This window comes from Furipterus horrens, unplaced genomic scaffold, assembly GCF_987537825.1.
Source record: "Furipterus horrens unplaced genomic scaffold, mFurHor1.1.pri manual_scaffold_5, whole genome shotgun sequence".
Lineage (NCBI taxonomy): Eukaryota > Metazoa > Chordata > Mammalia > Chiroptera > Furipteridae > Furipterus > Furipterus horrens.
The window spans coordinates 117,678,537-117,703,843 of NW_028327175.1; the positions used below are offsets into that span (position 1 = coordinate 117,678,537).

The 25,307-nt window shown below is 54.7% G+C and overlaps 1 protein-coding gene across 2 annotated transcripts; it reads left to right on the forward strand.

The window, feature by feature from the left end:
- Window positions 1-6,735: 6,735 nt before the first annotated feature.
- CASKIN1 (CASK interacting protein 1) lies at window positions 6,736-24,978 on the forward strand. Of its 2 annotated transcripts, XM_090277224.1 has the most exons (20): window positions 6,736-6,918; window positions 13,267-13,318; window positions 13,428-13,525; window positions 13,727-13,872; window positions 13,954-14,049; window positions 14,179-14,309; window positions 14,811-14,919; window positions 15,007-15,115; window positions 15,203-15,297; window positions 15,472-15,589; window positions 16,617-16,718; window positions 16,821-16,909; window positions 16,986-17,070; window positions 17,156-17,247; window positions 17,954-18,064; window positions 18,147-18,248; window positions 19,647-19,785; window positions 19,860-21,899; window positions 22,559-22,982; window positions 23,336-24,978. In XM_090277224.1, exons 1-20 carry the CDS (start codon window positions 6,825-6,827, stop codon window positions 23,430-23,432), a joined length of 4,329 nt encoding a protein of 1,442 aa, XP_090133350.1. In that variant the 5' UTR covers window positions 6,736-6,824; the 3' UTR covers window positions 23,433-24,978. The 2 variants fall into 2 exon arrangements, with proteins under 2 accessions (XP_090133350.1, XP_090133352.1); XM_090277226.1 differs by lacking the exons at window positions 17,954-18,064; window positions 18,147-18,248.
- Window positions 24,979-25,307: the final 329 nt, after the last annotated feature.

A 25,307-nucleotide genomic window follows, 5' to 3' on the forward strand; every position in this document is an offset into this window, starting at 1 on the left:
TCTTCATTTCTTCCCTTACGTGTTAGCAATACTCAATGAGTTCTCTGAGCATTCTTATCACCAGTGTTTTGAACTCTGCATTTGATAGGTTGACTATCTCTGTCTCACTTAGTTCTTTTTCTGGAGTTTTGATTTGTTCTTTCATTTGGGCCATATTTCTTTGTCTCCTCAACTTGGTAGCCTCCCTGTGTTTGTTTCTGTGTGTTGGGTAGAGCTGCTTTGACTCCCTGTCTTGGCGCACCTGTTTTATTGTATGGGACAGAGCCTTAGTTATTCGCTGGGGCTGGGCAACCCGTTTCACCACTTTGCGGTGCTGTATGTGGGGGAGGGGTCAGAGAGGGAACAATGCTGCTTGCTTGGCACTCGCCCTGCTTCCAGTTACTTCACCCACTTCCTGTATGTGACTGGCACCCCTCTAGTTGTTGCTCTGGTGGTGATTCCCAGAGTGGATGGGTTTGTGTGAATTCTAGGACCATGGATGGGGGCCGTCTAAACGAACTCTCCTGAGAGACGGGCAGTTTCTTCTGCTGCCCCAATCCCCACTGTTTTTCGCAACCAGAAGATATGAGGCTTCATTTTCCTGGCGCTGGAACCCTGGGCTGCATGGTCTGGCCTGGGGCTGGGATTGCTCTCCAGGTGTCCTTCCTGTTTTTATCCACCACATGTGAATGTGGGACCTCCCATCCACTGGCCACCACTGCTGCCTTGCTACTGCCACCACCACACCACATCCTCTCTGCCCTGGCTCCCCAGCTCTGTCTTTCCTACCTGTCTGGATTAATATTTCTTCTTTAAATCCTTGGTTGTCAAACTCCCATACAGTTCAATTTTCTGGCAGTTCTGGTTGTTCTTTGTTTTGAGGTTAGTTGTGATCCTTCTTATGGTTGTGTGAGGAGGCCAAGTGTGTCTACCTATGCCTCCAACTTGGCCAGAAATCTGTTTATTTATTTTCATTTTTCCCTTGTTTGAGGAGACATATCTAAAAAGATACTGCTAAGAGTTATGCCCAAGAGATTACTACCTATGTTTTCTTCTAGGAGATTTTGGTTTCAGGCCTTAGAGTTAAGTCTTTAATCCAGAGGGAGTTTATTTTATATATGCTGTAAGAAAGTGGTCTAGTTTTCTTTTTCTTTTCTTTTATTTTTTTGCATGTATCTGTCCAGTTTTCTCAATACTACTTATTGTCTTTACTCCATTGTATATCCTTGCCTTCTTTGTTGTAGATTAATTGACCATATAAGAAAGGATTTGTTTTGGGGCTCTCTATTCCATTGACCTATATATCTGTTTGCATGCCAGTACCACACTGTTTTGATTATTGTAGCTTTTTAGTATAGTTTGATATCAGGGAGTGTGATATCTTCCACTTTGTGTCTTTCCTAAGGTTTCTTTGGCTATCCTGGGTCTTTTGTCCTTCCATGTATACTTCAGAATTAGTTCTAATTCTGAGAAGAATGCCATTGGTATTTATTAGTATCTACATTGCATCTGTATCATCTGTATATTGCTTTAGATAGTAAATATATTTTATCCCTGGCTGGTATGGCTCAGTGGATTGAGTGCCAGCCTGCAAACAGAAAGATTTCTGGTTTGATTCCCAGTCAGGGCACATGCCTGGGTTGCGGCCATGGTCCCCAGTTGGGGACATCGCACTGATCAGTGTATCTCTCACACACTGCTGTTTCTCTCCCTCTCTTTCTCCCTCCCTTCCCCCTTCTCTAAATAAAATCTTCAAAAAAAAAAGTTTAAAAAAAGATATTTTAACAATATTAATTCTTTCAATTCATGAGCAAGGTATATCCTTCCATTTATTTGTAACTTCTTCAATTTATTTCTTCAATATCTTAATAGTTTTCAAAGTACAACTCTTTCACCTTCTTGCTTAAATTTATTCCTAAGTATTTTATACTTTTTGATGCAGCTGTAAGTGGGATTGCTTTTCTTTTCCCAAGCTCTCATTATTGGTGTATAGAAATGCAACAGATTTGTATATATTGATTCTGTATCCTACAACCTTACTAACTTCATGTATTAGTTCTAATAGGTTTTTGTTGGACTCTTTAGGATTTTCTATTTATCACATCATGTTATCTACAATTAATGAGAGTTTTACTTCTTCCTTTTTATTTTGTATACCTTTCTTTTTCTTAGCTGATTGCTGTAGCTGTGACTTCCAATACTATGCTGAATAGAAGTGGTGATAGACATTCTTGTCTTGTTCCTGATCTTACAGGAAAAGCTTTCAATTTTTCATAATTGAGTATGATATTAGCTGTGGGTTTATCATATATAGCCTTTATTATGTTGAGATATATTTCTTCTCTACCCACTTTGTTCAGTTTTTATCATAAAGGGATATTTACTTTTGTCAGATGCTTTTCCTGAATCTATTGAGGTGATCATATGGTTTTTCTCCTTTATTTTGTTAATGTGATGTATCACATCGATTTACAGATATTGAGCCATCCTTGCATCCCTGGGATGAATCCCACTATGTCATGGTGTGTAATCCTTTTAATATATTGTTGAATCCAGTTTGCTAATATTTTTTTGAGAATTTTTGCATCTGTATTCATTAATGGTATTGGCCCGTATGGATATTTCATATAAATGGAATTATACAATATATGGCTTTTTGTGTCTGGCTTCTTTCATGTTATCAAAGCTCATCCAATTATAACAAGTATTAGTATTTCATTCTTTTTTCTGGCCAAATAATTTTCCATTGTGTAGACAGACCACATTTTGTATATTTGTTCATTAGTTGATGAACAGTTGAGTTGTTTCCACTTTTTTGCCATTTTGAATGATGCTGCTATTAAAATTCCTATAAAAGTATCTTTTTGAGTACATGTTTTCATTTCTCTATATACCTAGGAGTAGAATTGCTGCATCACATGGTAACTCTGTTTAACTTGTTAAAACTTGTTATTGATTGAGTTGAGAGAGAGAGAGAGAGAGGAAGGGGAAGGAAGGAGGGAGAGAGAGAGAGACATCAATTTTTTGTTCCATTTATGTATTCTTTGGTTGATTCTTGTATGTACCCTGACCAGGGATCGAACTGCCACCTTGGAGTATTGGGACAACATTAACCAACTGAGCTGCCTGGCCAGGGCCTGTTTAACTTTTTGAAGAACCACCAAACTGTGCTGACCATTTTACTTACATTATGCATCAGATCTTCACAATGGCTCTGCCAAGGAGAAACCACCCCCATTTTGGAGACAAGAATAATGAGGCTCAGAGATGTAGAGTCATGTGCCTAAGGGCACACTGCTGGAACATGATAGAGCCCATCCTGCTGCTCTCAGCTCTGGCTGAGGTGACCGCTCTCTGGGCAGCCCCCACATCTCATTGTATATCCTTCTCATTTTCCTGTTAAGTACAGGAGCTATACTGCTCCTCCAGGGCAGCTCCACCAGGCTCAGAGGCAGCTCTGAGAGTGGCAGATGAATATGCAGGCTCCAAAGGCAGATAGAGGAAGAATCCTGTGAACCCCAGCACCTGAAGGATGTCCACAGCAAACTGGCAAACGAACCTGAGAGCAAGAGAGGGATGGTGCTGAAAGAAGTTTGGAAGACTTGGCTAGGTGTCTGTGGGGTTCCATCATGGGGCCAAGAGACAGACCCTGAGCTATCTGCATTTCCTGTGGAGACTGTGGGTGGAGCATGGCAGCTCCACCTGTCCTATGCCTGGGGGTAACTGACAGACTAGCCGTTCTCCTCAGCCAGCCTGAGAAGCTTCAGCATCCCTGCTGGGCAGGAAGGTCAGTCAGGATGCATGGGTGGATCCCCTCTGATGTACAAAGCACCAGCTCAGTGCTTTACAGAGATGGCATCTAGGAGAATGATAGAAACCATGGGAGCTAACATATACTGTATGCTCCCAGCAGGCCATGAGGAGGGTACATTTTGATATCCCCATTTTATACATAAGGAGTAGGGCACCAGGGAGCAGTCACATAGCTGGTGGGCTGGAGCAGGGGCTGGGTCTGCAGGTAGAGGCTGCTGTGCAGCTGGGAAGGGGGCCAACCTAGGCTGCAGTGAAGTGGCCGCCAACTCTACTCCAGGCCAAGCCTCAGCAATTCTGCTAGATCAGTGGCCCTTCCTCCCAAGGATAAGATCCGGAGGCCTGACTTCCTGGAAGGCTGCCCAAGTCCCACACCTCTGAATCCTAATCCATCTGCTAGATCAGCTAGCTTGCCCTGCAGCCCACATCCCCAGGCTTGGGGGACCCCAGGCAGACATACATCTCTGTATTCATATGGACCCTCCCATTGGCCCTGGGCTGCAGGCAGAGCTGCTGGCCCATTTTACAGATGAGACAGCTGAGCATCAGGAGCTTGTCCAAGGTCACTGGGCTCGCCAGCAGCAGATCTAGGACTTCCGACCCTTCCTAGAGGGTTAGCCTCACCAAGCAGGGTGATCTAGGAGAATCTGTACAGCTCTCTTCCCAGGTCTGTCCTGAAAGTACACCAAACAGCAAAGTGCCCACCCCTAGGTGTGAGGAAGACTAAGGGGTATAAATGCAGCTGGGGCTAGGCAAAGAACAAAAGTGCAGCAGCTGCAGGCAGGGGCCAGTTCATTACTCAGAGGAATCTGAGAACTCTAAATTGGACCTTGGCCTTTCAGGTCATGATGAAGGAGTATTTGTCAAGGTAGGACAATGGAACATATTTTATTTAACAGGTTATTAGCATGATTTACAACATTTAAATATTTAGACACTGAGTGTGTTGGCCTCTGTTTGTACTCTGTCCCCAGGACCTGCAAATGTTAAGCTCAGGCCAGAGTGGTTTACCTTAGCCAGCCAAAACACAGAAATAATGGTAAGGATGATTGCTATCCCCCTACCCCCTTTTTTTGTAGTGTTTCCTGTGTGCCACACTGCCAGGGTCTGCAGATACAAAGGTGAATAAAATACAGTTGTTTCTTGGATAGCCCAGGTAGAAAGACCCAAGAATATGACAATATTCACAGCAGCCATTTCTTGAGCACTTACTAAGTTCTACTGCAAAGTGCTTTATTGATTGCATCAAAATATATCTTCAAATAACCTAAGGGGAGTCTCATTCTTACCACATTTTACAGAAGGGAAACTAAGACACAAAAAAGACAGAGTGACCAGAAAAACAAACCCAGTAGAAAGCAGAATTGGGACAAGTGCAGAGGCTAATGTGGGTTCTAAGCAAAGACTCATGACCTCAAGACTCTGGGACCTCAGGTGAGTCATTTCGCTTCTCTGAGCCTCAGTTCCTGCATCTGTAAAATGGGCATATTAATTCCAAGCCCATCTATGAAGGGACTACCACAGTTCCTGACCCAGCAGGTGCCCAGGAATTGATCACCATAAAGGATGGGGGACATGGCCCTTGTCTTTAAGGGATCCTTCTGGCAGTCCAGACCCAGGCTTGCTCCCTACACTTCATGGGAGACCCCATGGTGGTGTGGAAATGACCTGCTGCCAAGATCAGGAGATCCCAGTTCCTGCTACTCCTCTTCCCTCACCCTCTGCTCACCTTATTCTGGACATGCTTGATGGTCTGGCCTGGAAGAAGAGGGGCATCAGGTCATCATGTGTGTGAACTCACCTAACAACCTTGCCCCATTAGGGTGATGATTTCTTCCCTACAAATGAGGAAACAGCCTGAGCTAGGAGACACAGTCCAAGACTGCTGTCTCTGGAATGCTGCAGCCATTACAAGGTGAGGGCCTGAGGCCCAAGAGGTCAGAAGGGTGAAGCGTGTGTGTGGGGGGGGTGGGGGGGATAGGGTTTGTCAAGCAGGACTGCCCTGTCTGGGGCTGCCAGAGTCTGTGGCTGGTTGCTGGAGGGTAAGCAGGCTTTGGTGGGGACTCCACCAAAAGTGGTGCTGGGCAGGACTGTAACCTCATTTGGGCTGGAGATGAGGAGATTGAGCCCCCCCTTGGTGGTAGGTGGGGGCCGCACCCCAGCTGGGGGTGCTGCACTGGGATTAGGGTTCAGATAGAGGCTGGGGGCAGGGGGGCTGTTGCCCTGTGTTGTTTATGGAGAGAGCCAGAGGATTCAGGGGAAGAAGGTGCAGTGGGGGAGGAGGGGAGTACGGGTTCCCTGACACTGAATTCATTATTGGGAGATTCCTCTTTCCAATCCCTTGACACCTCCCACGGGAACCATGGGCCACAAATGTCTGACAGCCTCTGGCGCGCCGGCTCCAATGCCACCACTGGTGCCTGGGTCCTTTCCTTGCCCGGGTCCCCGCCCGCCCACTGCTGCCGAGTTACTCCCCCGCTTGGGTCCCGCAGCCTGTGGAAACCTCTCTCAGGCTCAGCCTCGAGGCGCAGCCGTCGTGTTGGGGCTTAGGTTCCATCCCCCTGGCCGCTGCTGTCCCCAGCCTCTGGCGCTCTGGGGGGGCTACAAGGTGTCCGCCAACGCCGGGCCAGACTCCCGCGGCCTGCACGTGGGGAGGGGGCGTCTCGGGAGGAGGTGGCTTGAGGTAGGGGCGGAGCCAAGGAGACGGGCGCGCGGCTGGTGCAGGCGGACAGAGGTCAGTGGCCACCAGAGGGGGACCCAGGCGTCCAGGAGGCGGTGCCAGATGCCGCGCCCCTGCCTAGCGCCCGCTGCCGGCCCTCGCCCCCGGGCCGCCCCCCACCCGTGACGCGCTCCCCGCCCTATCCGCGCCGGGAGCCCGAGCGGGAGCCGGAGGGCGGCGAGGGGCGCGGACGGCGGGGGAGGGAAGAGGATGCGGCTGGCGCCAAGGGGCAGCCGCCGCCGCCGCCGCCGCTGCCGCCTCTGAGCCGCGCCGAGAGCCCGGAGCTCAGCCGCGTCGCTGCGGCTCTGGCCGCGCCATGGGGAAGGAGCAGGAGCTGGTGCAGGCGGTGAAAGCGGAGGACGTCGGGACCGCGCAGAGGCTGCTGCAGAGGCCGCGGCCGGGGAAAGCCAGTAAGTGCAGGGGGCGCGGGGTGGGGATGGGGGTGGCGGCAGGAACCCTGGCGAGCTCAGGGCCACGTCCAGCGTCGAGCCCCTCACCCCTCCCGGCGCAGGGCGGGGAGGAGTGGGGGGGGGGGTGTTGTTGGTCCCTGGGGGCGGGGCGGGGCCGGGCCAACAGCGCCCAGAGCCTCGGTATGAACCCTCGTCCCCAACCCTGAAGGAAGGGTGGCACCGAGCCCTGGGCTGTCACCCCGAGCCCCCCAGCGGACACCAGGCGGCACCCACCTTCCTGGTCACAGGCGTTCGCATCCGTCTCTCCCTGCCTCGGTCCTCCTCCCTTCCCGGGTTGCAGGCTGACAGCTGGAGGTCTCTGCTGGGCCTTTAAAGGGCAAGGCGATGCCCTCCACTTGAAGAGAGGGAGGGGCCCCTTGCTGTTTGGGACATCCAGGGGGCTGACAGTCCCTATCAGACCCCTTTCCCGCCCCATGTTTAATAACACGCTTTGCAGGGAAGGGGGGGCAGGACCATGCTGGGGGTGTGGCTGCCCAGGCAAGGCTGGCTGTGGGCCATTTACTGATAGGAAGCAGTGGTCCAAGGTCGCCCAGCCCAGGCCAGGCTGAGCTTCAAGCAGGTGCAGACCCTGAAACAGACCCATGTCCTCTCTGGCTTCCCTGATGGGAAAGAGGGCTGTGGGAGAGGGAAGGGTCTCCCACTAGCCATCCTGAGCTTGTGCTCTTGTGGCCCCAGGGAAGGGTTGGGAGCTTGGAGCCCTGATCCCAGCACTCATCCCAGCTCAACCCGGAGAAGACTCCCCTGGGGCTCTCGGAGATGGATGGGCACACGTGCAGCTGCGCACATATGACTGTGTCAGTGTGTCAGGGTACCTGTAGGGATGTGAGCAGGGCTCTGTAGGATGGCACATGGAGCTTGGGCACCCCACTCACTACCCCACCCCCAGGGACTGTGTGTAAGCCAGGGAGGCCCCTGCTGCCCTCTCTCGTTAAAGGTTGCTGCAGAGTGAGACTGCCTCAGGGAAGGTGGGAGGTACATCCTTGAGCCCCAGAGGGACCCTCCTGCTGCAGCACCTCCTTGCCAGGTCCTGTCTGCTCTGTGCAGCTGGAGAGCCGCACATCTGTGCCTTGCAGGCACAGTTACACAGGCTTGCCTTGCCTTCCACACCCAGTTGGGGCTGGCTTCAGGGTCTCAGGGCTCAGGAAAAGAGGGCTTCCAGGTAGAGGCAGCCTCAGTTGAACCCCAAAAGCAAGTGGAGGCATTGAGAAGTGGAAGGCAAGGTCAAGACTTCCACCTAGTGGCCATGCCATCTTGGGCATAAACAACTCCAGCTCCCCAGGCCTCAGTTTCCTCATCTGTAGGATGGGGATATTTGTGGTTCCCTCTCTCCTAGCATTGTTGTAAGAACAATAAGAGAGTTCACATGAGGCCCAGGCTCTTGCTTAGTGCTCAGTAAGCACTAACTAGGACCATTTCTTCAACCCAGAGTGGGCAGGCCAGGGAAGTGGGAGCATCAGATTTGGGGGTTCCTTTTCCCTTCTACTCTGGCCCCCTTGGGAAGATGTGGGAACTTTTACCTTTACCTGTATCTCACCTGGATTTCTACATACATCCCTGCTTAGACTGGTCTCCGGGTTCTGACTCATAGGAGCAGGCTTAATAAGTCAGACAGAGAAATCCCTCCATGAATTAGCTCAGTTGTCATGGCAACACTGGCCTGCTTTGGAGTAAGATGTATTTCGATTCAGCATAGTACAGCTGGAGTTGGGGCCATGGGGTGGGGGGCATCCAGCAGTACCCCCTAGGGCCCTCTAGACTTCAGAGGTAACCCATAATCCTTGTTCCCATGATCTTTCCTGGCACCTCCCCTTGACCCCAGCCCTCCAGTGTGGCCCCAGGCTCTGTCAGTCCACTCTCCCACCTTGAAAGGAGCCTCTTTTTACATACACAGGCACTAGTACCATTAACAGTTGTCCTTGAGGGTAAGAAGAGAAAATGTGGGGTGGGAGCTGGCCTTCCATCAGCAGGGGAGGAGTACCCTGCCCTTCCTTCTGGCCCAACCTTACCTTTTTCAATTTCCTGAAGACTACAGGCCAGCATTCCTGCACTCTCTCACCTTGGATGTCTCTCCAGCATCTGGCCCAGGGCTCCCTGCCTGGGGGTACCTAGGGAGAGACTGCACTTACCCTGTTTCCCTGGAGGAGCTGGGAGGGTGCCTTGCCCCCTGGAGGCGATAGGGCTTAGCCACTCTGACATGGGACTGGATAAGACCAGAACCATATCCCTGGAAGGGAAGAAGTAGCTCTGTGGGAATGACCTATAAATGGCTTCTGTGGTTGGAAGAGCATTTGGGCAGATGGGTCAAGGGAAATCACGGGGGTAGGCTGGGATGGGGGCTGGGGCCTCTACAGCCTGGAGTTTGGAGCTGACTTCAGAGGTAGAGGTGGTTCCAGGAGAGTAGTTTAGCGAGACTGGAGTGACTAGAGAGATAGGAGAGCCCAAGTTGTGGGGTGGGTTGAGGGGAGAAGTTTATGTGCTATTACTGATGTGGAATCCATAGGACTTAGTGCCCTTGTGGAAAGGGAGGGCTCCTAAGACTTCCAGCTTGGTCCTCACTTGCCTCCTTCTCCCCTACCTACCTACCTGAGCTCCTCCAGCCATGCTCTGCTCCAGCTTCATTCAGAGCACCTGTTTCTGCCTGGCTCAGCCTCCACAGTCCCAGGCAGAGTTCATGCCTCTGTGATGAGTGTCTCTCACAGGACTCGGGGAAGCGCTCCAGAACCTCAAGCTCTCCTCCATCCAATTCCAGTTATTTTCCTCTTTGAGCAGATCAGTGGCAGGGAGAGAGTGAGATGACCTTAGTATGATGCCCCTCCTCATGTGAGTTGTCCCCTTTGGAATGAGGATTCCTGCTCCACTGGTGTCTGTGTCACTTACTGGGCCTTGACCTCCAGCCCCTCTGAAATTTCAGGAAGTATGGCCAGGGGAGCAGGTGGGCCTGGCTATGTGTTCCACTTGGAGCACCGGGATCAGCAGCTGCCTGGGAGGCGTTGGCTGTGGGAGGGAAGAAAGGGGTCTAGACTAGGAAGTCTTGCAAGAGAAGCTGAGAACTGGAACTAAGACAAGTGACAGGCAGCAAACGATAGACTTGGGCAGAGTGTTGTGTGTATGCGTGGGGAGTTGTTTGAGAATGTTCTGAATGTGGCCCTGGACAGGATGGGGGGGTGCTACAGGACAGCCATGTCTCGCTCTCTTCAACTTCATAATGGACTGTGACAGGCCAGGCTGCATAATTCACAGGGCCCAGTGCAACATGAAAACATGGGTGCCTTGTCCAAAAATTAAGAATTTAAGATGATGACAGCAGAGCATACAACTAGCCTGAAACTGGCCCTCGCAGGTGGACAGAGTGTGTGGGACTAGGATATGACTTCAGTCTCTAATTTACTGAGCATCTTGTATTGTACCTGGCACTGTTTCAGCCACCATGGAAGGAGCAGTGAGCAAAGTAAATAAAAACCCTTGTCCTCTTGGAGCTAGGAGTTTAGTGATGGAGATGATGGAGATGGACAATAAAAAAGATCAATGGTGGTGATGGAGGATAAAGAGAAAAATACAACAGACATGGGATGGGGGAATTACCATTTCATTTTATTTTATTTTTAAGATTTCATTTATTTTTAGAGAAAGGGCAAGGGAGGGAGAAAGGGAGAGAAACATTGATGTGAGAAAGAAACATTGATTGATTGCTGCTTGCACACACCCCAACTGGATGCCCAACCCAGGCATGTGCCCCGACCTAAAATCGAACTGGTGACTCTTCATTTTGTGGAATAATGCCCAACCAACTGAACCTTACCGGTCAGGGCAGGGTTTACAGTTGTAGATGGGGAGACCAGGGAGGCTTCACCAAGCTGGCTACATTTGGATGAAGAACTGAAGGAAATGAGGGACGGAATCATGGGAATAACTGAGGGAAGAAAAGCCCACATACATATATATTGGGTTGGCCAAAAAGTCTGTTTAGTTTTTTCCATAAAATGAAAGACACATTTTTCACTTTCACCAATAACTTTATTAATTTGAATATTTTGAGTATGTCCGCTATCTCCTGCTTTTGGCATCTAGTGGGTAGAGGCCAGGGGTGCTGCTAAACATCTTCCAATGCATAAGACAACTCCACAGCAAAGAATTATTTGGCCAAAATGTTAATAGTACCAAGAAACTTTGCAAACCACCTTTGACATGTTTGATCAGTCAGAGCACCTTTTCCATACACTGTACAAATCTCTTTTTGCGTCTCAGTTGGGTTTTTATCTTTCTTGAAATAATAAAGCATAATACATCAAAAATGTCGCATATCTTCTTCCATCTTCAACATTAAAATGGCTGCACAAAAATTCGCCAATTTTGATAAGATTTTTTTAAATGCATGTTGATGTGACAGATGTCACAATACAATCTGACAAAACTGTTTTGAATGAAGTTAAAGATAACTAAGCACTACTAGAATCATCCTGTGGAAAAAACAAAACAAACTTTTTGGTCAACCCAATAGAATATGTGCTAAGTCCCTGTGGCAAGGTGGCCAGTATGTTGGAGCACCATCATATAGCTGGAACAGGGGTGCCAAGAAAGCCAAGGGCTGCATCATGCAGAGCCATTGTTCGGTGAGACAGGTGTTTTGGGAGAGTCTTCCGGAGAGGAGCAAAGGTATCGGATTCATGTTCTGCCATGGTTCCCCTGACCTCAGTGGAGGATAGACTGAACGGGGCAAGGAGGAAATGAGGACATCAGTAGAGAGGTGATGGCAATGATCCTTCCAGAGATGCTGGCCTAGCCCAGGATGGTGACAATGGTGGTGGTAAAATCCTTGGTGTGCTTTGAGAGTATATTAAAGGTAGAGCCAATGGGGTTTACCAGTGGAGAAGATTTAAGCTATCAATAAGGGACCCAGGGCTGACTTCAAGGTTTTGGCCTGGACCACTGAGAGAAGGGTGGGCATTGCTGCCAATGTAGATGGACTTCAGCGCCAGCAAAGTGCCTGAACAGACAGGGAGGGGGAGGGGCAGAGAGTAGCAATGCCTCTCTTTCTGGAGCCTCTGCTGTGCACAGGAGAAGCCCCTCATCACTGGAGGGTGTGGGTAGGATTCCCACAGAGCTAATATTAGTCATCACCACTTACTGAGCTGACTCCTTGCCAGACCCATCATGCTTCATGTCTGGAAATATTCTTAGGCCTGCGAGGTCAGCCCTGTTAGTCCCCTTCAAGCTCAGGGCCAAGGCCATAGGGGTAGTAAGGGGCAGAGTGAGCATTCAAATTTGGACCTGTCTATTTTACAGGCTTTGTGGGCCATTGGGGGACCCACACCCTGCACTGAGCTGCCCTACAGCAGCCCCTCTGTGACTCGACTCCCTCAGCTCCTCTAGTTCCTCGCCCTTGGGCCCCCTGCCCCCTTCCCTGTCCTGGGCTTGGACAAAGGGGCTTCTGTCCTGCCAGCCCCTCCCTCCCTCACGGAACAACTGACCCACAAATGGGTTATGTAACCATGGCGTAGACAGGCAGGGGTTTGGCCTGAGTCTGGCTGGACCTGAGCCTGTGGGGAGGATGTCAGTGGGTCCCCCTCCTCTGGCAGGCAGCTTCTGGGGGCCAGGACTTGGGAGGCCCCAAGAAGAGGCTGGAGCTCTGAAGGAAAGGCTTGGCCCCTTGGGCTTCAGGCTGTTAATCCTGAGACCTGAGCATAGCCCCTGTAGTTGCGGTGGCCATTCTCATGTGGTCAGTCAGAGCCACTGGCCCAGTTGCCTGCCTCCCTTTCCTGCCCTGCTGAGTGGGGCTCATTCTATAGTGGGGGAAGGTTGTATCCTGGAAATGCAGCTTTTCCTTCAGAGATACCCTCTTTCTGGGTGTCCAAGCCTTCCTGGACCACCCCCAGCCCATCTGGGTCCTTCTGAGAGACAGATTGGGCTGGCTCTCTCCCTCCCACTATCAGCAGGGAATACATGTGCACATGTGTGTAACTGAGTGGGTGCACAACCCTGGCTTCTGTTCCCAGGCAGGGATAGGCTGGAGACTTTGGCCTGGTGAACCTCCCAACATCTTAGTTTAGTGGGAAACCGAGGTCCAAAAACTGATACCTGGAGCTGAGTGCAGAGAACAGAGTTGAATGAATGAATGAATAAATGAATATTTCTAGACTAAATACTTAGATAACGTTGGCTCTAAGCCTGCCAGGGAGCCAGCTAGCACCCTCTGCCTGCTCTTAAGCTGCTGGAGGGGGCTAGGACCCAGGCAGGCTGCAGGAGGGACTGGACAGAGCCTCCCTTACTGTGTCTCCTTCCCACTCCCAGAGCTCCTGGGCTCCACCAAGAAGATCAATGTCAACTTTCAGGACCCGGATGGGTGAGTTCTAAGCCAGGGAGATACCAGTCTGGAATGGGGGCCAGGAGGCTCCTGGGGAAGGCCAGGTGCCCCCGAGTCCTTGCCCATACGTGTTTGTCACCTGCCTCAGCTTCTCTGCCCTGCACCATGCGGCCCTGAACGGCAACACCGAATTGATTACCCTGCTGCTGGAGGCCCAGGCTGCTGTGGACATCAAGGACAACAAAGGCAAGGCCTGTCAGGAACCTCAGAGCCAAGGGGCCGGGGATGAGGTCAGGGGTCTCTTGAGGACTGGACGGTCCCTCAGTTGAGGTCACCGCCAGGGTCTCAGGCTGGGTCTAGGCAGGTCCTCATGGATTCTGCATTCTAGAGGTCAGGGGTGGGCTCAAGGTGAGAGGCCAGCTCCCAATGGCCTCTGCCTTGCCCCAGGCATGCGGCCCCTGCACTACGCGGCCTGGCAGGGCCGGAAGGAGCCCATGAAGCTGGTGCTAAAGGCAGGCTCAGCAGTGAACATCCCATCGGATGAGGGCCACATCCCCCTCCACTTAGCAGCTCAGCATGGTCACTATGATGTGGTGAGGACCACCTCAGGGTGCCTGGGGAGGCAGGGGCCAGACAGACACCCTGGGGCTGATTGAGTTCTGTGGGCCCCACAGTCTGAGATGCTGCTGCAGCACCAGTCCAACCCATGCATGGTAGACAACTCTGGGAAGACACCTTTGGACTTGGCCTGTGAGTTTGGCCGCGTCGGGGTAAGTGTCCCAGGAGCTGAGAGGCACTCTATCTGTTCTGTCTTCCTCTCCTGAGCCTTGAGTCAGGGACAGACCTGCAACCCCCTGGCCCATTTCTGGGCCGCCCCCTACTCTGATTCCTTCTTCAAGGTGGTCCAGCTGCTCCTGAGCAGCAACATGTGCACAGCCTTGCTGGAGCCTCGGCCAGGGGACACCACTGACCCCAATGGCACCAGCCCCTTGCACCTGGCAGCCAAGAACGGCCACATAGACATCATCAGGTATGGTCATGTGTGGGTGGGCGGGGGTTCCCAGCTTGAGGGTTCTGCTCCTGGCTTGGTGATAAGACAAGAGCAATCTGGGAGCCATGAGCATGTGGTCAGACCTCTGGATGCCGAGGACACCTCCAGCTGCACACTTGAAGGATATGCTGGAGGGGGCTGGGGCATGGGCACCCACAGCCACACAGCCTAGGCTCTATTGTAGTCCTATCACTTGCTGGGTGACTTCGTGGACCCACTTAACTTCTCTGAGCCTCAGTTTCCTCATGGGTATCATAGCAGTGCCTGTGTTGAAATGAGACAAGATAACTGCTGTGAAGGGTTAGCACAGGGCAGGCACTTCTATAACTGCTCAGTCACTGTCAGGTACTGTGTGGTCAGGGAAGCGGGTAGGGCTGATTAATCCTTAGGTGCTGCTTGAACATTGCGGCTCAGCTTTGGGGTGCTAGGCAGAGGGCTCCTGCTATAGGTACTGCCTGTTACCCCCTGCCTTCCCGCCAGACTCCTCCTCCAAGCTGGCATTGACATCAACCGCCAGACCAAGTCCGGCACAGCTCTGCATGAGGCTGCACTCTGTGGGAAGACAGAAGTGGTTCGGCTGCTGCTGGACGTGAGTTGGAGGTCCGGGGGTAGCTGGGCCCAGGCAGGGGTAGGGGGATGGGGTCTCTTGACAAGCCTCACCCTTTGGCACATGCAGAATGGGATCAATGCTCATGTGAGGAACACATACAGCCAGACAGCCCTGGACATTGTGCACCAGTTCACTACGTCCCAAGCCAGCAAGGAGATCAAGCAGCTGCTGCGAGGTGGGCCCAGGTGGGACAGGGGGTCTGCAGCAGGGCCTGGGCCAGGCTGGTTCAAAGGACTGGGGAGTCTACCTCCTGTGTCTCCAGAGGCCTCGGCAGCTCTGCAGGTCCGGGCAACCCAAGATTATTGCAACAATTATGACCTGACTAGCCTCAACGTGAAAGCTGGGGATATCATCACAGTAAGGATGGCCTAGGGCTGCTGGAGCAGGGATGGGTGGGACCTGGGATGCTCACCCCACAACATTTTCCCCTCAGCAATTGGGAAGTCTGGGGTCTTGGCAGGAGGCTCAGGCCACCCACCCACTTGACCCAGAAGTCTCCCTGAGTGTTCTCCCCCTACCTCATCTGGGCAGGTCCTTGAGCAGCATCCAGATGGCCGGTGGAAGGGCTGTATCCATGACAACCGGACAGGCAATGACCGGGTGGGCTACTTCCCATCCTCTCTGGGCGAAATCATTGTCAAGCGAGCAGGCAAGTCCCACCCCAGGTCTGGGCTTGGAGCCAGAAAAAAGTAGGTGTGCGTGCATGTTGGATGGCAGGGCAAGGACTGAGCTTCAGCCAGTGCTAGGTGTGGGGTCCAAAGTGCTGTCCAAAAGTGGGTCCTGCCAGCTGTCTCCTCATCGGTGTCTTCATGCCCATTTCTTCATTTATTCAATAGACAGACATTGCACACCAACCACTAAGAACAAATGGTGACTCAGATGGACATCATTCCTGCTTTCAAGGAGCTTGCTCCCAGGGAGGGAGGGGAATAGGGGACAGTGAAGTAAACATGGAAGAAAACATACCAGCCAATGACGGAACATGTGGATGGAGACCTGCTTTAGGTAGGGTAGTCAGAGAAGGCCGAGAAATGGGAGGGACCTGCTATAGGCAGAGCAATGCAGGCTGCAGGGACCACATGTGTGAAGGAGCTGAGGTAGGAAAGAGCGTGATATGTGTAAGGGTCCAAGGGAGGCCAGCATGGCTGGAACAGAGTGAGGGAGAGGGATGCCGGCCATGGCCACAGGGCCATGGAATGGTTTCAGGCAGGGGACTGGTGAGGTCCCAGAGGCAGACAGGAAGGGTGAAAGAGCAGAGTGGTCCAGTTAGGACGTGTAACCAGCCCTCCCACAGGAATCTAGTTTTCTAGGGTAGGGAGCCTGGCCTCAGGCTCCTGCATGCCTCTTCCCTTCCCATCGTTCCCCTGGCACAGAGGAGGTTGCACCCTCTGGCAATCCACCCCACCCCATAGGACCACAGGGCCACTGGCAGGATAGTCTGGCTTGGGCCTTTCTCTGCCACATTCATTCACCTGCTGTCAAATGTCTGGTGTGGGGAGGGGTCTTCTAAGGGTCTCTCAGAGCGGGAGGAGACTGTGGTGCTGGCCCCTGGAAGCATGCCCGTGTTGGGCCTTTACCTAGGCTCAGGGTCAAGCCAGGCGACACCCTCTTCTCAGTGTCAGGCCCCCCAGGCCTGAGCTGGTTCAGGACTCAGGGAGACTATGCTTGGCCCACAGGTTCCCGAGCAGGGGCCGAACCAAGCCCACCCCAAAGAAGCAGCTTGTCGGGACCCTCTGCACCTCCTGAAGAGATTTGGGTGCTGAGGAAGCCTTTTGTAGGTAGGTGGGGAGCCTCCGGAGGGCAGGGATGACAACACATCTGTAAGGCATCCCCCAGGCTAGGCAGGGGCAGCACCAGCTGATACTCCCTTGTGCTGGCAGGTGGAGACCGAAGTGGCAACTTGAGCAGTGTGGCTGTTGGCCGGAGCAGTGGGGCCCACACCCTGCATGCAGGCTCCGAAGGGGTCAAGGTAGGTGGGGTGGTGGCAGGGCCAGGATGGCCTGCGCCCAGAGCAGCACTGGCCAGCTGGTCTGTCTGGGTTGCAGCTCCTTGCAACAGTGCTCTCCCAGAAGTCCATCTCAGAGTCCAGCCCTGGGGACAGCCCTGTGAAGCTTCCAGAGGGCTCTGCAGGTAAGAACAAGGATGCAACGCTGCTGTCTTGGCAGAGGCGGCCCCTGAGCAGCTCTTGCCCCCCCCCATGCCCTCTCATCCCCAGGTGCAGCCCAGTCCCAGCCTCCAGTGGCCCATAGCGGGCAGGTCTATACGGAGCAGCCACCCAAGAAGCTGGAGCCTGCATCAGAGGGCAAGGTACAGGGCCTGGGCTGGCAGCAGGGAGGGGTGCCCGGGGCAGCCTTCCTGGCCTGCCCACAGTACCTCTGGGGGCTCCTGACAGGCTAGCCCCATCCTTCTGTCTGTCTCAGTCTGTATGTGTAGGTGTTGTCTATTGTGTGAGCTGATATGTCTAAGAAATGTGACATGGGCGTGAGATGAACGAGGGTGTGCATGGGTGTGACTGCAAGGCGGGCACGTGTGCGTGTGCAATGGCATGGATGTGAGACAAGATGTATGCCTGGGTGAGATGGATCCTGAGTGTGAGACTGCGTGCTGGGGAAGGTGTGAGCTGCTGGCTGAGTCCTGCATTCCTCTGGGCAAAGCCCACCTTCCAGGGAGTGAGGGGCTGTGCTGAGGCCCCATTCCCAGGGCCCCTCACATGGGACCACACTGTAGGGTGTCCCTGGTGTGGGAACAGGGTTGGGGGGATGGTCAGGGAGCAGCTGGACCATCCTGGTGAGATCACGGAATGAGGCTGCAGTGCTATGTGATGCTCGAGATGGCGGCATCCAGGACCACAGAGTGAGGAGGGAGCGCCGGTGCCAGACTGACTGGGGCGCAGCTGCACATGGACCAGTGGACAGCAGACTGAGCTTACAGAGGAGGCACCACGGTGGCTGGGGTGTGCACCTGGTGGGTGGGCGGGTGGGCGGGCCTGCAGCGGGTGCCTTGTGTCTTCCAGAGTGCTGAAGCTGTTAGCCAGTGGCTTGCCACATTCCAGCTGCAGCTGTATGCCCCCAACTTCCTCAGTGCTGGCTACGACCTGCCCACCATCAGCCGCATGACCCCTGAGGTGAGCTGCCCAAAGTTGGCCACCAGTCATGACCCAGAAACAGGCCCGCAGCCTCCAGCTAACAGGCCTCTCCTCTACCTAGGACCTCACGGCCATCGGGGTCACCAAGCCAGGCCACAGGAAGAAGATCACGGCAGAGATCAGCAGCCTCAGCATCCCTGACTGGCTGCCTGAGCACAAACCCGTAAGGCTTACTGTACATTATGGCTGGGCCCAGAATGGGCAGGCAGACAGACAGACAGACTGCCTCCCTGGTTACAGCCCTCATCTGCCCTCTGGGGCTCCAGGGAGAGGAGACCAGAGGACAGCCACCCAGCAGTGACCCACCTGGACAGCTTTTGTTCATCACAGGCACTGGGGCCAGCCTTCCTGAGGCAGGGGCAGGGGTGACAACCTGTGAGGGTCCTCAGGGTGAGGGGAGAGTACCTCTTCCTACCACATGTTCTTGCAGAAACCTCTTCCATACTCAAGGCAGTCACATAGGAACACCTGGCACCCCTGCAATGCTGCCCTTTGCACACCCACCCAGCTAGCACAGAGGGGCCTGTGTTAATGGGATGTGCTTGCACACACCCAGGCATATGCATGAGGAAGATGTGTGTGAGAGCATGCTTCATGTACACAGACAGCACAATCACACTAAATATATTCAAGGTGCTCATTGATGCCTGTGTGCACACACCCACACATTCAACTGTACGTGCCAGCTGTGCTGACGGCTGACACCCACACTGACTGCAGGCTGTGCTATTACTATCAGGCACCCATGTGGTGGGACAGGTTCTGGGCCAGGAGAAGGTAGACCCAGGGCCTGTTGCATCGATGCTGCCTCTCTGGTCCTCATGCAGAGCTGTGATTCCCCATCCATCGATGGGGGAGATGCCATGACCACCAAAAGCCCCCAGGGCTGTGGGTCAGGGACAGGTAGGTTCACGCTCATTTGCCTTGCCCCACTCAGTCAGCAGCTCAGGGGTCCTCTCAGTGAGCACATCTGGGTCCCACCATCCTTACTTTGCTCTGCGCTGGTGTGCTGTGTGTTGGTGTATGACTGATGTCCCAATGGGAGTGTGGACAGGTGGATACCATTCAGGGAGCCACTAAGTGAAGACTGTCATGGCTATTTGCACACATGGGTGATGTGGCTGTGTGACTGTGCTTGATGTGGGTAGGGAGATGGTGAGAGGGCATGAGCATGACGCAGAGTGGTGTCAGTGCGTGCCCGTGTATGGCTGGGATCCAGGATGTGTGTGTACACATGTCTGCTTGGTGGTGGTGTGTGTCTGTGTCCACGACATGTGGTGCATGTCCACCGAGTGCTGTCCCCATGATTGCCAGGGCAGGAGAGGAAATGCATTCTTCCCCCTAATGATGTCCTGAGGATAGGGTCGCCCTGTATGTGTGTTTGCATGTGCACATGAGCTAGCCTTGGGCTCCTGCTGAGGCTGCGCTGTCTCTGAAACTGACACCTGTTTGTCCTCTGTCTGTGCTGGGCTGGCCCGGTGCCCCTCCCCAGGCAGCTCCAAGTAGCCGGCAGACTGTGAGTAGCCAGCTTGTGCTGCCCTCTGTGTCTCCTGCTCTGTAGGCTAACCTGGCCATGTGGCTGTCCATGATCGGCCTGGCCCAGTACTATAAAGTGCTGGTGGACAACGGCTATGAGAACATTGACTTTATCACCGACATCACCTGGGAGGACCTGCAGGAGATTGGAATCACCAAGCTGGGTGAGGCCCCAGCCCCCACCACTTCCTGATCCTTGCCACCCTCCCTGGCCTGACCTGCCCCATGCCCTACTCAGGACACCAGAAGAAGCTGATGCTGGCAGTGAGGAAATTGGCAGAGCTGCAGAAGGCAGAGTACGCCAAATATGAAGGCGGACCCCTGTGCCAGAAGACTGCGCAGTCACTTGAAGTGATGGCTATTGAGTCGTCACCCCCGCCTGAGCCTGCCCCAGCTGACTGCCAGTCTCCCAAGATGACCACCTTCCAGGACAGTGAGCTCAGTGGTGAGCTACAGGCTGCTATGACTGGCCCGGCAGAGGGGGCCACCACCCCTGCCATTGCCGAGAAGCCTTCCAACCACCTGCCGTCCACCCCAAGGGCCTCCATGCGTCAGGAGCCCAGCCTGGGTGGGCGGGCACGGCACATGAGCAGCTCTCAAGAGCTTCTGGGTGACGAGTTTCCAGGGCCTGGCAGCCCTATGTCAAGAAGCCAGGAATACCTGCTGGATGAGGGGCCAGCCCCGGGTACTCCACCTAAGGAGGCTCGACCCAGCCGCCATGGCCACAGCATCAAGCGGGCCAGTGTGCCCCCAGTGCCCGGCAAGCCACGGCAGGTCCTTCCACCAGGTGCCAGCCCCTTCACGCCCCCCCAGACTCCCACTAAAGCCCGGCCAGGTTCCCCCCAGGCCCTGGGGGGGCCTCATGGTCAAGCCCCAGCCACAGCCAAGGTGAAGCCCACCCCACAGCTGCTGCCACCAATGGAGCGACCTATGTCGCCCCGCTCGCTGCCTCAGTCACCTACACACCGTGGCTTTGCCTATGTGCTTCCCCAGCCTGTGGAGAGTGAGGCAGGGCCAGCAGCTCCTGGGCCTGCATCTGCCCCGGTGCCTGCGCCTGTGCCCATGCTGTGTCTGCCCCCTGAGGCTGATGTGGAGCCAGGGAGGCCCAAGAAGCGTGCCCACAGCCTGAATCGTTATGCAGCATCTGACAGCGAGCCAGAGCGGGATGAGCTGCTGGTGCCAGCTGCTGTAGGGTCCTATGCCACAGTCCAGAGGCGTGTAGGCCGCAGTCACTCAGTGAGGGCACCTGCTGGTGCTGACAAGAATGTCAACCGCAGTCAGTCCTTTGCTGTTCGGCCCCGAAAGAAGGGGCCTCCACCACCTCCACCCAAGCGTTCTAGCTCAGCTATAGCTAGTGCCAACCTAGCTGATGAGTCAGCACCAGGTGCTGAGACCAAGGGGGCTGGGACTGAGGATGGCCATCTGGGGGTCCGGGCACAGCGCCGGCGGGCTAGTGACCTGGCTGGCAGTGTGGACACAGGCAGTGCTGGCAGTGTGAAGAGCATTGCAGCCATGCTTGAGTTGTCATCCATTGGAGGTGGGGGCCGGGCAGCCCGTAGGCCCCCAGAGGGCCACCCCACACCTCGCCCTAACAGCCCAGAGCCAGGCCGCGTGGCCACAGTGTTCGCCTCAGTGAAACACAAGGAGGCCATTGGGCCCGATGGAGAGGTGGTGAACCGGCGTCGCACGCTCAGTGGGCCTGTCACTGGACTACTGGCCACAGCACGCCGGGGGCCTGGGGAACCAGTGGGGCCTTCGGATCATGGCCACTTTTTGGAAGATGGCACTGCCCGGCAGCGGCTTCGAGGTCCAGCCAAGGGAGAGGCAAGTGGAGACGGCCCTCCCTTGGCCAGGGTTGAGGCCAGTGCCACACTCAAGAGGCGCATCCGAGCTAAGCAGAGCCAGCAGGAGAACGTCAAGTTTATCTTAACTGAATCTGACACAGTCAAGCGCCGGCCCAAGGCCAAGGAGCGGGAGATAGGTCCAGAGCCACCCCCATCACTGTCCGTGTACCAGAATGGCACAGGCACTGTGCGCCGCCGACTGGGCTCTGAGCAGGCTGGACCCCTGGAGCTGCCCCCACCACCTCCACCTGCCGAGCCACCGCCCTCTGATTTGATGCACTTGCCCCCACTGCCTCCACCAGACAGCGATGCCCGGAAGCCAACCAAGCCGCCTGTCTCTCCCAAGCCTGTCCTGGCTCAACCAGTGCCCAAGATCCAGGGGTCGCCCACACCTGCCTCCAAGAAGGTGCCACTGCCAGGTCCTGGCAGCCCAGGTAGGTAAGGGAGCCAGCTGGGGAAGGGCTTTCACCCCACTCTACACCACTTTCCCACTCCATGGCCTGAGGGGTTTTTCTTTTGGATTTGATGGCAGCCAGGTGGAGTGGGGTGGGAAAGTGTCCTCACTCATCCATCCACCTATCAGACAACTATGCCAACCCAGAACTGGGGTGGGGTGGGGTGGCTGGTCCTCAGGTTGCTCATTGAAGGAGGCAGAGAATCCACTAATAGCACCTGTGGAGGGAGGACAGGTACAGGATGCTGGAAGGGTCAGGGAGGTGTCTGACGCTGACTGACCCAGCTGGAGAGTGACCCCAGCACCAGAGGGACAGGAGAGGCTTCTAGGCACAAGTATCAGAGTTGCAAAGAACCTGTGGCAATCAAGCAGTCCAAGGGCCACATCTGGAGGGAGATAAAGTTGGGAGTGGATCTGGCGGGATTTGGAAGCAGTAATGCGACCAGGAAGCATGCCCCATGGACGGTGAGACTGGGGGCGGAGGGGCAGCAGAGGGCTGCTGGAACCGGGCCTCACTTCTGAGGACCTCATCTCCGCTCCCGGCGCAAGGCTGGGTGCTGCGGTAGGGCTTGTGCTGCGGTGGCCAGCTTGCGCACAGCTTGACCTCCCGCAGCTATGCGACTTTCCTCCTCCTCGCAGAGGTGAAGTGTGCCCACAGCACGCTGCCGCCTGTGTCACCCAAGCCACCGCCGCCGCCCACAGCGCCCAAGCCTGCCAAGGCCACCGCGGGGCTGCAGTCAGGCAGCGCCAACCCATCGCCCACGCCCTCGCCAGCGCGCCAGACGCCCTCTGCCCTCGCCAAGCCAGCCAGCACGCCTCCCTCGCTGAGCGCCAGCCCAGCCAAGCCCCCATCTCCCGGCACTCCCGCGCTGCACGTGCCAGCCAAGCCCCCGCGTGCCGCCGCCGCTGCTGCCGCCGCCGCCGCCGGTACCCCCGCTGCGTCAGAGGGTGCCTCGCCTGGGGACAGTGCCCGGCAGAAGCTGGAAGAGACGAGCGCGTGCCTGGCAGCAGCGCTGCAAGCAGTAGAAGAAAAGATCCGGCAGGAGGATGCACAGGGCCTGCGGTAGGTGCGGGGTGGGGTCTGGGGTGAGTATGGAAGGCATCTGTGTTCAGCCTGGTTCAGTGCAAGGGACTGAGTCTTGCAGGGAGGGGCGTGACCTATGCCTAAGGGCGTGGCCTCAGACCCACAGCTTACACAACGTGGTTGGGTCCGGCGCGGGTGGGGTTTGCGGGCCACCTCAAGTTATTTACATTATGAATCTGCTGTGCACCAGCTGGAATCGAGGGTGGGGTGTGGTCTTCAGCTGGCTCCACGCATGACCTGCTGGTTTGAACAGAGCGTAGTCTATGGAGGGGCGGGGCGCTTTTCGCAGGTCCCACCTTCCTCCACTCTACTCACGCTGTGCCCACCCCTAGCCCCTCGGCCATGGAGAAGAGCACGGGTAGCATCCTGGAGGACATCGGGAGCATGTTTGATGACCTGGCGGACCAACTGGACGCCATGCTGGAGTGACGCGGCCCACGTTGGGCCCTCCTATGCTGTCTGGGCTCCTCCTGCACACTGACCTTTACCTCAGGATGGGCACCTCTGGGCGCAGCCCAAGTGGGCAGGGCAGAGGACTGAGGGGGGCAAAGGGCAGGGGACGCCTGCCAGGGCCATGAGGCGGGGGTGGGTCGTGCTACCCAGCCCTTGCACAAGCACAACTTCTGCCCCCTGGGCTCAGGCAAAATGCCCAGCTTGGAAGACTGCCTGGCCTAGGGACCCAAGGGCTCTGGACAGATGCTGCTGCCCTGTGGGTACCCATCCCTGTCTGCTGCTCCCTGTGCAATAACTGCTGGGCCACCTGCCCACCCACCCACCACCAGGCTCTGCCCACTGTATAGAGAAGGGGCAGCCCAAGGCACTCCTGCCCTGTGTCCAGTCTGGGCCCACCCTGGGAGGTAGTGGGAGGGGTCAGCCACTGTAGCCCCCTCCCCAATCTGTGGCAGAGCACAGGCCTATGCCCAGCACAGAACTGCCCATTGGGGACCTCTGCCAGCTGCTCTGGCACAGCACAAGGGGCTGGGGTCCGGACCCCTGCCCCACTGTACCCACAGAATATAAGCTATCAAGAGTATTAATTTATTGGGAATGAGCTGAGGCAGATTTCCCCAGAGAAACAAAAAGGTATAACTTTAATGAATATATATTTAAAGAAGAAAAAAAATACTATTGATCCTATAGAAAACCATCTACCAACTGCAAGGACACTGGAGTCTAGCTCAAGACAAAAGCTATTACAGGCCCTGGCCACTGTCTGTCCTTCCTTGCCTCTATCCAGGAGTGACCAGACCCCTGGCCCAGTAGCACAACAGGGGCTTCAGTCTGGGGAAGGGTCTGTGCTCTACCAAGGCCTTCCTCTGCTCTGTCTCCTAACTTTTCTGCATCTGAAGAACTGGAAGGATGTGCCTTGCTGCTGGGCTGTGTCCTTCAAGACATGGAGATGGTGCAGTGGGCTTTCTCCTCTGTGGGGCGCTGCCGTGAAGGTCTACCTGGGTTTCAGGGGAGTTCTGTGAACAGTGTGAAGTGGCAGGTCAGCTAGATGACAGCAGTGGGCACAGGGCGTGCATGCCAAACTGCATATGGCATGTGTGAAGGTGTACCTGATCCCCCCTCTCCAGGCCCTGAGCAGGCAGCCAGCTCACCCCCACCAGAATTCTCACAGATGCTTCTGCTCATGGTCCAAGGCTGTGTCGTGTGGTTGTTCTCGCCCCCTCTCTCCTATTCCCCCACCACTCCAGAAAGTACTGACTGGCCTCCTCTATTTAATGTTTGCTGATCCACATGTGTTGGACACAACTTTGACATCTCTTAAAAAAAGAAATTTTAAATGCCAAAAACCAGAGATTGTGATATAGGTGGGTGGAGAGGATCAGCCAAGGTGGCATGCTGTGACACTTCTAGTGGATGCACCTGGCCTCTCCTTAGTAGGTGGACTCAGGCTGGGGCTTCAGCAGGTGGGAAGTGGTGGTCTGGGCAGAGAGATACTGTCAGCTGTCAATAAACAGCAGAAAATGTCCTGGCTCACGTTTTGGTGGTGTGTGTTGGGAAAATGGGGGGCTAGCCTGTTCTTGGCAGGGAGGGGAAGTTACTGCGAGGGCTACATCCTGGGGTTAAGAGACAACAGGAACCCTTTTTGTGGCCCCTCCCCATCCCTGCTTCCCCACTGACTGCTGGTGCCTGGGCACACCAATATTCTCAGGCAGCCTCTCCCTCACCCTAGGACCATCCCCACTCACAGCCACAGTCTGTGCAGCTTTTATTTCCTTCTTCTTTTTTTATTTTTAAAGATTTTATTTATTTTTAGGGAGAGGGGAAGGGAGAAAGAAGGAGAGAAACATCAATGTG